Consider the following 12,641-nt stretch of genomic DNA (forward strand, 5'->3'; position numbering starts at 1 on the left):
GTATGACGACTGCCGTAACTGAACCAGTGGCGGTTATAACTTTTCGCTGTTGCAAGTTCAACCTCCACCAGCTGGAAAGTTGGGGAAATGCATTTGTAAAAACTTGGTGAAAAGGATCATACTGACTCAAGTTGCCTGACACACCTGACACACCCTCACAATGCCAAGATTTTGCACACACAAACAAGGTGGACGCGGTCAGAACGGCTGTTACATGCACACACACGCACGAGCTGCCTTGCTGCCATGCAGCACCAAATGGCTGTTGCAGTAATGTAACAACTCATCTGGCACAGTTTGCTCCACTTGGTAGGACTGAAGTCGTTTACCCCTATCCTACACATTCATGCTTTCCTGCGTTCGGCATTGAGCTTGCATAGCGGCGCAGCAAACAAAGCGTTGCCTTTGCCCGACTGTGTCGCGCAAAGAAATGCACAACGGCCCGCCATCTCGTGTCATGCGCTGTGAGGAGGGCAGATAGTGCGCGAAATGAAATATTCACCTGGACAGTACCGCAAAATCGCCGGTGTCTACGACTGGGGCACACAAAAAACGAGATGACAAGATCTGCTTCAGCTTTGGAGCCCTGCTTGGTCGATCATGGCAGACCGGAAAAGGAAACGCAGGGCGGAATCCGAATCCTGTCGGCGGGAGCCAATCGCAGCGCGCGTCGGCACATCAATCGTTGGTGCTACTTGGCCGACTTGGCCGCGAAGAGCCTTTATTTAAAACTAAGCACGCGTTCACTAACGGCGAGCATCATTTAGTTTTTTGGGTAAAAACCGAATTTTTAAATATTAATAGAAGATAACATTCATTATCTCCTAAATGCGCAGCAAGGTCGTTGCGGGTAAGCCTTGTGTGGCAACACCCTACAGAAGCGATAGGTTCAGAGACTGGTATATTTGCACACAACGTCCCCAACGTCCCCCTTCTAGCCACCATAGTCCAGTCATACAACGTCAGAATGATACCCTAGAGAGATGTAGAACAAATACAAATACAAAACACAGGGACTCTTCTTTTCATCCAGTAGTGCCTAATCATGCCGGGGCAGGAATCGTAACCCCGTGGAGGCGAACTCCGATAGGGGCTGCTGTGCTTCGATGTGTAGAGTGGCTCCCTCTTCCGGCAGGATTCGAAACTTCTGCAGCAACATGGTCAGAATCAGGAATATTTCTACCATGGCCAGGCTCTCACCAGGGCACATCCTCTTTCCTGAAAGTGGAAGCGGTGCAAGTGTCTCGTGTACCAGTGCGCGAAAGCTATGCCCTCCAAGATAAGCGCGCGCGTTTGCCCGCGGATGTGTTGTCGCCTAAAACTGCCGCATCAACATCATTGTAAAAATGGAAAATGAGGGGCTTGTTGAATAAACACAGAACGGAAGGCAGGCAGTGAAGAGGGTCAAGAGGCTAGCGAAGGTCCCTGGTTCGGGTCCCATAAAGGGAGCATTTTTCTCCATTTCTTATCTTTAAGGCATTTCAAGAATTACATCTGTTTCAAGCAGAATTCATGACGAACCACCTTTTTGGCATTCTTTCTTGACTGATAGCCTCCCTTCTGTAAATATATAAACTTCACTGACGGAATGTGTATATAATGTAGTAACAGGGCAAGGCTGGAAACGGCGGTCTCCAGGTCTAAACCTCATTCAACCTTCTATGTCCTTCCAACTCCTCCCACTTCAATGATGTCTCCTTGTATAAAACAGGCAATAATTTTGCCCATCATCAAGCCTGCGCACTCTCCTCCCAGGCCCCAGAAGAACAAGCGGAGTCCACACCACTGGTTACGTTTCAGGACATTACACAGTACTATCGACTCGACAGGCAACAATTCCCTCAATCTCACTCCAAGCTGTCCAAATCAGAAGAAACGACTCTTCGTCGCATCCAAACGAATACCTTCGTCCATCCAATTCGCTTACACCACATGTTTCCCACTCAATTTTTCGCCCAATGCACTTTTTGCGCTAAGCCTGGCACACTCGTCCACATTTTATTAGAGTGTATGCATAACCCTGACCTCCCACCCTTTCCTTCCACCCTCCCCTCCATGAGCTGTGGGAGAACCTGATCACCAGCGACCACCTGGACGTCCAGAAACTACTGGCATCTAGGGCGTCGGTCACCCGGTCGTCACTTGGATTCCCGGAATAGGGTACCACTCCTACTTTATAAGGCTCATTAAAGTTTCATACTACTACTACTGTCTCCTTGTCTAGGCTCCGCCGTAAATTTTTCTGGAGCGTGCGCCAACTGCAAGCCTTTCGGCGATGAGTGCCAGCTGTTTCCACTATATTGTTTGAATAAAATCATCCAGTCGTCATTAAACCACCGATACCGTAAGTCCCTAGCCAAATTTGACTCGTCGCTGACAGCTTTAGATACAAAATTAAAAATTCTGCATGCGGCGCTACACCAGATCACAGAATAACTCAAGGGATGAAATGAGACTGTGTTGCTTCCTTCGACCCAGGGAATCAAATCTGGGCCATCCAGCTGGCCGAAGTCGCTGCTAGAGCCCAAGGCTTCTTGGCTGGCGCCCAGGCTACAGGGAGGTGGCCAAGATGTAACGCTATAGCGACTATGCGCCACAAGCGCGACGGTCCTCTCGGCGTCTCCGGAAATGGCCCTTTGAATATTTCCTTGCTCCTATTCCTAACTGGCCTCCACCTGTACTTAGCAATAAATAAATGCACAGTCCTCACCCCCTCCAGGCTTCCCTAGTCTACACTAAAGTTCTCTAGTAGCTTGATTTCTACCGCGTTCGCTGCTATAGGTATACCTATTGAGAAAGCGATGATGTGCTCCGGTCTGGTGGTTGTCGCCGAGCCGTCGGGCTTGAGAAACCGAGAAGGGTCGAAGTTCTCGGGGTCTTTCCACAGCTTCGGGCTCATGTGAACGGCCCAGTAGTTGGCCACAACCACGCTGCCCTTGGGGACGTGGTAGCCGCCTATGGTGGTGTCCTCCGCCGCCCTGCGTGTTTGATTAAAAAAAGAAGCTGTGGGCACACAGGGCAGTCAGGGGGTTTGAAAAGCGCGGGTAGTGACGCATACGTGGCATTCAACCATTTGGTGGCGTTGCGGCCGGACCGATGAAGGTCATCGCCCCGATGCGATGGATATATACGTTAAGTTTACAGAGAAGGGGCGTTACTTGCAATCAGTGAAAGCGTATGTAGTGGGGTACGTCTGCAATATACCGCAACTCGTGCGGACGTTAGTCAGTCGCCGTGATATATCACCGTACGGCCTATTCATTCTGTTATTCTCACAGGCACGTTAGCGAACGCAGCGCTTTGCCAATCACCCGCACCCAAGGAGAATAGAATTGGGATTCATCAATACATGCCATGTGTTCGTACACTCACGTGCAAAGCAAAAGAAGAATGGACAGTTTCTACGACGTTTCTCTGCGCATGTGCTTGCCAACGCCGCAATTACCTTTTGTCCCTCGCTCCGTATAGAGTTTCTTACTATATTGCCACGAATCATGTTTTGGGTTTGTTTGTTTATGTTTTGTTTTTGCCGACCGGCTGCGCCGGGCTACGTTATATGTGTTATCCGTCGGCCAAGTGCAGCGCATGTTCTATTCTTTATGCCGCACGTGTTGTCTCCTTTGATAGAGAGAGTGTCGCGAACTAACGTCACCAGCCTAATAATCTTCTATGATCTACAGTGTTATGGATGCAATTCGACTGTTCGAGAAGCCCTCGCGCCGAGAGATAAATGATCGCAGAGCAGACGCCGCGGCATTCGACTCTCCGACGCTCGCCTGGGCACGTCACCGTGTTGACTGCTGCTTCGCCCCCTGTGTATTCTTCGAGTTGTTAGGGGAGCACAAGTTCGCTCCAATAAACGTGTTTTCCTTGAAGACAACTGCGTCGTGTTTGGCTTCGTGACAATATACACCAGAGAGGAATCCGGAGTTAGCGTCTATGCAACTCATATCAAGGCCGTCTGTGTCGTCATGGGCCCCAATTACGCCTCACGCTCACCTTAGTTTCGTCATTGGCTTGGAATGGAATGTTTTAGTGGCCGTATATTCGAACACAGGGCCACAAAAACGCCAATAGTGGTGCGTTACGATATAAGCGGAAAATTAAACAGGCTCTTTTAAAGCGAACAAAAAAGGAAGTATTTTTTCCGGAACGGCTGTGCCAACTATTCTGCCGACCAAGCTGGTATTTAACAACAACGTTAATATTTTGGAGGAAACTCATTAGATGGTCCGATATTATTAATTTTACCATTATTTAAAAAAAAAAGTTGTTTTAAGAGCTTGTAGAAGTTTTTGAGCATGCCTATGAAACCGTCGCCTTCGTGGTGAACCGGTGCACCGACCGTCATGTATTTACAGTTAACAGAACTTGTTGCGAAGCGGGTTGGTTCATACTTGAAGAAAAAATAAAACGTGCGGTTAAACAGTCGTGGGCGAAGACGAGATAGGATGGATACAGGCGCCCGTATCTGTCGTATCTTATCTTCGTCCAAGTACGTTTGGTTTCTTTTCTTCGTCAGCTACAACTTTCGTGGCGGCGCATCACCCGCTGAGTCCTACGTTCCTTCGACTCCAGCATAACCAACGTTAGTAATACGATCACGCGCTGCCTGCTCGTTCACCGAACACGCAGTTTCCATGGCTCACGGCTTCCACAGAACAGGGAGGATTTCGGATGATTTCCTAGCTTGTAGACGTGTTAATGCACAGTGAATCCAAGCAAATACAAAAAAAACCGCTTAAGAATCCAATTGTCATGCCAAGCCCAAGCCATAAGCTGTGGTCGTCCCATAACCCCCACGACGGCATGAATTCCCAGGTGCAGTTTCCTCAGTATGCTTACTAAGAAACTCTATGCCTCGCACTTGTCGAAATGAGTCCTTCTGATGGCTGCTGTGGGCAAGCTGGGCCGAATTTCAAACAGATCCTGGTTGGTATCTGGTGGCCGTTCCAAAGCGGTGTGTCGTTGGACGCCCAACCATTGGCTTAGAAATGTACTGAACTTCGTCGACAGCGCAACCAAAGAGCGAACGTTGCGTGTAAAGGTAAGAAAGCGTTGCGCGATGTGCATGCAAAGCAAGTCTCGTATCTATCAACACGGGCGCGACCCGTGATTAGCAAAATTAGAACAAAGCGCCACAGGGAATGGTGGTCGAAATTGTGATTTTCGTATCCGCCACTGAAAGCGCTCTTCTTGGTGTGGATAGGTCTTCTACGACCCCGAAGTACGATCATCTTGAAAAGGCGTTAAAACACTGACGTAGGTTGAGTTAGACAAACAGAGCTGCCGCGTTTTATTTGTGTCTCACTCGAACGACCGTGTTTTAGCGCCTTTTCAAGAAGAGAGCAAACCAACTCGCCCAGCTCTTTGCTTTGAAGTGTGTAACGTTGCAGCAGCCAGATCATCCCAGCCCACCCGCGCACCCTCTGGGCAGGCCGAAGGGAGTGCACGCCTTCCACCGGTACATCTCCCAGATGGTGGCCATGGTGAGCGGCATGCGCACGTGATCGGGCCAGCTGGGCAGCCGGTCCCTGCCCACCACGCTGTCGATCTCCCTCTGCAACGCTGCCTGCAGGCTGTCCACGTGGGCGGCGAAGTTGAGCACGTGACTGTGCAGGAACAGCGCCACCACGGCCGTGGCCCCCAGCATGTAGTCACCCACGTTGCCCACCAAACGCGCATCTGCGCAGCAAAAAAAAAAAAAAAAAAAGGTGCGCAGAGATGCACGCAGATTCAAAGAGACAAAGGAAAGGGATGTTGCTTCACTGGCCTTAGTCGGGCTTCTGGTAGTGTACTGGTCAAAGTAACGGTATTGAGGGTGGCGTACTGGACGCTATGCGCGATCCGTCGTGTGTACATTGGTGGACGCACCGCCTGTGCCTTCGGACAGGAAGCAGGCAACATGATAAAGTCTGTTGGCTCAATGAAGTCTATTCTCTCTCTATTGTCGTATCAGTTTTATGATGGCATGCGCCGTTACTCTTTCCCCATATGTCCGTCTACACACCCTCCCCTGAGAACGAACAAGCGACTACGCTTCACTCCGCAACCGCACGAGGCGCTGGCTTGACCTTGGCTGAGCTTGAAGGTCACATTGAAGATACGAAGAACGAGGCCTTTCCTGGGTTTGTACATGCAGTATAATACAGATTACGCCTTAAAAATTAAGTAGCAGAAAATTATCAATAGTTATACAATCCTAAACATTTTTTAACACGAAAGTGTTTTATGCCGGGATACAACAAGATTGCACTGACGTTATATCCACCCTGGAAATGACGCCAGTACACCTTTGCCGAAGCGACCCGCCAGTAGGACGTCGCTCACGAAGCACACCCACGAAACAGCCGCCGACCCGCAAACCATGCTCGGCTGCTGATTTTGCTGCCTATTTCACTTTCGTGTTTTACCGATTCCTATGACGAGGAATCAACCAGTTTTTTTTTTTTTTTTCATATTTGTAAATCCTCATACGTGGATAGGCGGGCAAACTATGTGTAACTTGAACGTATCCTTCTCCGTGCGTGCGTGAGGGCATTTATGCGTCCGGGAACCTACCCTAACCTAACCTAGCCTAACCTAACCTAACCAAACCCAACCCAACCCAACCCAACCCAACCTAACCTAACCGAACCTGACCAGACCGAACCTAACCTAATTGAACCTAATCTAACCCAACCCAAGCCACACCGTCTTTTATTTTTTGCTCGTAGACGGTTAAATGTTAACGAACATTCTTCGCAGTGAATAGTTGTTGGCCAGCCACTCTGCCCAAAACTCACCCGTAAAGATTAGGTGTGTCGGGTCTCCGTGCTCCTGCACCTTCTCGTTGTACACGTCGACGAGGCCACGGTTGCGCAGCGACTTGTCCGTCTGCAGGGCCAGGTCAACTTCCCTCCTGCGAGCAGCACGCAGTTTGCACGCGCTGGTCACGTTCAATAAACACCGGAAGTATAGCTAAGTTGCTAACGGCATATTTGAAGCGAGCTGCGAACCTAAAATGCCTCGTTTCCAGGAATTCGAAAAGAATTGTCATCCATATTCAACATGTCCTGCAGAGCCACGGGTATTAATGCGATAGCGTTACTATAGGTTCCTCCAGCCATTTTAATTCTGTTGGCGCTGGCCGAACATAGCTGCCTTGGTTATCTGCCATACTCATCGGTGCCATACTCATCAGCCGTGCACGCCAAGCGTCTGCGGAAAAGCAGTAGGACTATCTGTAGGAATGCAATTCATCGCATGGGGCAAATAGTAATTGTGTGATTCGACCCCCTATTATAAACTTCTTATGTGTTGCAGAACCTGTGAACTGGGTACTGGTTCATTCTATTACTGCGCGCAACAACAGACCGAGGCGAAGACGATTTCATTTGATTGTAGGGTTTAATGCGCCGACGCAACGCAGGCGATGAGGTGCGCCGTAGTGGAGGGCTGCGGATTAATTTTGACCACCTGGGGATCTTTAACGTGCGCCGAAATCTAGTGCACACGGGCGTTTTTGCTTTTCGCCTCCACCAGAAAAGCGGCCGCCGCGGCCGGGAATCGAACCCGAGGCCTCGTGCTCAGCAGCGCAACGCCTTTAGCCACTGATCCACCGCGGCGGGTCCGAGGCGAAAACACAGCACGGGCACAATTCAGACTAACAACACATTTTTATTGAAGAAACAAGCATTTTATAAGAAAGGCCAACCATTCGCACCTGCGCACAATTGTGGTTTCTTTAAAAAAACCGTCGCACATTTAAAAGAAACGTAAAAAAATTATGCTAGTGACATACGTCGTGCTCCCCCGCAAGCACCGAGCTCTTATTCCTCTCATCCAGAACCAAGAAGGGCTATTTCGTTGTTATTGAGGTTAACGTTTATTAGTTATTAAAAATAGTGTTAAAATCATGGAAAGCTGCAGCCTGTCGCCTCTTTAAATTTGCAAGATGAAAAGCGCTTGCTTGTTTATGAGAGCAAGCTATTTTTTGTTTATGAAAGAAATCGATCGCTAAGTTCATGGAGGTGCTGTACGGGGGGCATATTTTCTACCGGCGAAGGCAACCAGACCTTTTTTTTGCGTATTTCCTTTAACCCAGAACACATATCTGCGACACAAACTTGGGTCAATAAACCCCGAGATACAGCGGGGTGATTGGGCGCCCATTTCCTTTATCACCGCTGGCAGCGGTACATAGCCCTCCGTGTGCAGTCGCTATCACCGGAAACCACTGGCAGTTTCCGCCTAAATAAGCTTGGGGCTGCTGCGAATGATAGGCAGCATGGAGTAGTGAAATGATTTCGATGCCGAGCTATTCACTTGTAGGGTAATAAATATGGCCAAGGTTGGAAGCTCGTCGTCGCCGTCAATATATATATATATATATATATATATATATATATATATATATATATATATATATATATATATATATATATATATATATATATATATATATATATATATATATATATATATATATATATATATATATATATATATATATATATATATATATATATATGTGTGTAATTCTGCTTTGGATAGCTGAATCGTTTTTAAAACGCGAAAAAAATAATGTAACTGTTCAAAACATCAAGTGCAAAAAGAGTAGCTCGCATATGGTAACGCGGGGTGATGTCACCAGGTGTCTTGCTCACAGCGGTAAAAATGATTCGTTTTAATACGGCGACAGAGGATCCGTCGATCTCTTACAGTTTACAAAGTGCGTCCTATACGGAAAGTAGGCCACTTCGATGGCTCCCACCCAGTTACTGTCCTGCTAGAACGCCAGTATATCCATATATACCCGTGTTACGCGAACAGACATGCTCGCATGAGGGACTTAACCCTAAACGTCACTAATTTAACTTGCTCGTTGGTCTCGAAGGCGTGGCCGCGGGGAATATGACGGCAGCATTTCTTTCGCCCAATTCATACTTAAGGTGAAAACCTCAAGTGCCCGTCCCGTCAAGAAAACCGGATACGAATCTTTTGTAAACATAAGCGAAAGAGCAGATAAGGTCACCGCATCTTTTTTTTGTTTGCGTTTATTCGAGCCAATTCTTACACAAGTATTGCCTCGGGTGACAAGGCTAAAGGCAAAGAAATGCCTGACGAGGCCGTGACACCCTTGCAAGGCATAGCGAAACCAAGAAAATCATCGGGATAACCTTTCTCCGAAAAAATGATCTGATTGATTGATTATCGTAGTGTGTAACGCGCCGACGCAACGCAGGCAATGAGGCGCGCCGTAGTGGAGGGCGCTCCGGATTAATTTTGACCACCTGGGGATCTTTAACGTGCGCCAAAATCTAGTGCACACGGGCGTTTTCGCTTTTCGCCTCCACCAGAAAAGCGGCCGCCGCGGCCGAGAGTCGAACCCGCGTCCTCGTGCTCAGCAGCACAACGCCTTAACCACTGAGCCACCTCGGCGGCTTCTCCGCAAAATGATTTATTCCTACAGCGTGAGCCTATACCCACTTTGTCATAGCTTCGAACTTCCTCACGGTGTCCTGCATGGCGACACTGAGCGAGCGCGGAAAGAGTCGGCGTGCAAGAGCCTTGAGCCATGCTGGCCGGTAGTCAACCGTGGACGCGGCGCGGTCCAGAAGAAAGTGCTCCATGTTGTCGTCCATGTCCTTCCGCCGTGGGTCATCCAGGTCGTAACGCCGGCCAAGGAGGAAGAAGGCCACGTTGTTGCTCGCCGACCGGATCAGGTACTCGCGTGGCAAGATGGCGGCCCCCCGCCTCTTGCTGATCATGTCCACCAGGTGCAGCGCTTCCTCCTGCGTGCGCGGACGTTGGCACGAGGAGCTGGGGAACGAAATGCTCGGGCATTTCGTTTCCAATGACCCCACAGCACGCGGTTCACGAGTTGAAGCTTCAACAGCTGTCACAACTGCCCATTTACTGCGAAGACTGCCGGGTTTGCTGTAGAACGGGGGAAGGCGTTCCCCATCGCACTCTATCTACCATGCTAAACTGCGGCTGTGGGGCCCTCAGGACGCTCTTTTACGGGGTTGGAGTCTGTAAGCACGCACCATTACACTAGCATAATCACTTCCATTTTTCGTGCGCGAGCTTTTTGTCACGAGCTCCGGCCTCAATGATCATCGCGTGCTCTTGTTGGGGGCTGCAGAAGCTGGGAATCTCTTACTGAGGACTCCTCTCCGTCGCCTTTCTCTCGCATCTTTTAAGATTGAATGAGGGGCAACGACAACGTGCGTGCACAATAGTTTCTCCAGCACCGCAGGCGTAGAAACGAGGAACATGTGGAAGAGCATTTGAGAGCGCTAATAACGAAGGAGCTATGTGAAGCAGCTTTGTCTCGCTGAAAAACTAGGCCGCTAGGATCCTTACTGTTAGTTAATTAAGAGCCCATTTAGGTAGTAATTAAGCTTCGGCTGTGCTTTTTGCTTTATTCTGCTGTAAAATGCAATGAAAATGGTTCGCGTCGTCTGTCGATCACGGTGAAATCTACGTCTCCGCATACGTTGTCGAAACGGCATATGTAGCTGATCAATGCAAAATGAATTATTCTAGCGCTTACTTAGTTGGAGGCAAGCAATTAATGGCTACCGTCCTGTTTTACGATCAAGACTCTACTATATTCAACAGACTAGTGCGCTCTCGGAACTTGCCTGAACTTGCTGCCACATGGCTTGTTTTCCATAACCGAGCTCTGTAAACGCTTCTGTGAGAAACCGACGATTGGCCTTCCACTCTTGCCCGGCAAGAACCGAGAGACCTTGGAAATAAGAAAAGCATCGGGCTCAAAACAATTCCCTGCGGGAACCGTAGAGCCAAGAACAGGTCTCCTTTGCCCGTATGTACTGAAGTAAGGAAAGCTAATACTTACCACAGAAACTGAAAATAAAAACTCAAACATAGCATAATCGAAAATTTTAGAATGCAGGTGGATCTGGGAAATATGTCCAGAAAATAAATGTAATCACGTGTGTGAATAGTAACTGCATTATAATAAGTTGAAAGGTGATAGGCTGGACAAGTTGGTAAAGTGGCATCTTTGCAGTAGCACTAAAAATGCGCGTGCGAAAGGTATAGACTCATCCGCTTGTTTCGTGACCGTCTTTTTTAGCGCTATTGCAAAGATGTCTTCCCGATCACAACGCGAACTTCGTCGTAAATGTATCTTCCTTTTCTAGCGTGTCCAGCACGAGCCCTTTACAAGCATAACATAGAAAGAAGTGGCGTTGGATAGGCAATTTGCCGCGTTAACGACTATAGCAAGGCACCCTTGGCAAGCTGGGAATAATGCCAGCACTGAGACTACGCCAGAAGTCCGTGATACGCACACTGCGGCTCCCAGTCGAAATGCCTTGTCATCGTCATTTCGAGCTCGTTTATCCCATGCCAGAATGCCTAGTCTGTAGGATGCTTCCCGGTGAATTAATAACTAATGGCTGGCCGAAACCAGCAACGATCTCTGCAAATGGGTGCGGAAAATTGCACGTAACGCCGATGCACCTTGAGCAGTGTCGTTCATTAGCCACGCTGCTGGGCGGTGCAACAGTTCCGGCTTGGAGAACGCCTCTTTGATGAGGTCGTAGTCGTTGACAACCACAGTGTTCACTGATGCTGTCCTGAATCTGCAAAAAAAAAAAAAAAAAAAAAAGACATGGAATTGCCGAGTGTCTTCATATTCAACGCACCCCTTCCAGTCGTGGTGTTAGGTCGTGACATACCGTATTTACTCCCATAATGAACGCATTTTTTTCCCCGTAAAACAGAATCAAGGTTGGGAGTGCGTTTATTATGCGGGGTAATATTCCGGAAACTTTTCAAGAGTGACGAAAGAAGGCCGAAACGAAAATAAATAAGGCATTAGATAACCTACCTTTCGCAGTACATATAAGCGTATGCAATTTCCAAACAGACAGCGTTTGTATTGAACTACACTTGTCTTCATTTGTCAAGGCTCCATTTCATCAATTCTGAAATGTCTACCAGCAGCACGGTTCCTATGCTCAACTGTGTACACTACAACCTTTAACTTAAAACTGGCCGTGTAACTAACATTTCGGCCCATCGCCGACTGAAAACTGGAAGACGAGTAAAAAAGCAAGCAAGTAACAAAGCTATCACGAAAAAAGTATGTAGGGCTTAGACGTTCAGCGGACTGATCCGACTGAGCGTCTTTGTGATTGACTGTCCCAGGACGCCGTGCCGGAGTGTTTGTTCGTTTTTACTGCATGAGAAGGTTCTAAGTTGCATGCGCCGTCATCATCAGCGCGAGGGAGTAAAGTGGGAAAGCTACAGTACGGCCATTTGTGGGACTGCAGGGTTGGAAAGTTGCGGGTGCGTTCATTACGCGAGTAAATACGGTATTGGCGGTTGTTGTACATCGTACGTAAACTGCCAGAGTTATAGGTTATGCCTGTTTGTTGTATTAAAGATGGTTAGGCCTTTTGTTCTTAGTGCTTGTATGCATTATGGTTATTCCAACCCAGTCGAAAAATTTCTGTCGCACAACAAAAATGTCTACTGTACAACATGAATTATCTGTCGTAGAACAGGGATCTCTGTCGGGACGACAGGATGGTCTGCTGTACGACAGGAATCTCTGTTACAGAACTACAGAATGTCTGAGTGTCGCACGAAAGACATTTCTGTTGTACATACGACAGAAT

General features: G+C 48.2%; 1 protein-coding gene across 1 annotated transcript; it reads right to left on the reverse strand.

Annotated features, from left to right (window-relative positions):
• Nucleotides 1–715: 715 nt before the first annotated feature.
• LOC144173238 (cytochrome P450 1A1-like) lies at nucleotides 716–7,001 on the reverse strand. The gene is made up of 4 exons (XM_077701733.1): nucleotides 6,786–7,001; nucleotides 5,427–5,685; nucleotides 2,788–2,978; nucleotides 716–1,218 (listed from the first exon to the last, which is right to left on the reverse strand). Exons 2-4 carry the CDS (start codon nucleotides 5,651–5,653, stop codon nucleotides 1,040–1,042), a joined length of 597 nt encoding a protein of 198 aa, XP_077557859.1. The 5' UTR covers nucleotides 5,654–5,685; nucleotides 6,786–7,001; the 3' UTR covers nucleotides 716–1,039.
• Nucleotides 7,002–12,641: the final 5,640 nt, after the last annotated feature.

This window comes from Haemaphysalis longicornis, unplaced genomic scaffold, assembly GCF_048455015.1.
Source record: "Haemaphysalis longicornis isolate Haplotype H1 unplaced genomic scaffold, Haemaphysalis longicornis Haplotype H1 scaffold_3, whole genome shotgun sequence".
Classification (NCBI taxonomy): domain Eukaryota; kingdom Metazoa; phylum Arthropoda; class Arachnida; order Ixodida; family Ixodidae; genus Haemaphysalis; species Haemaphysalis longicornis.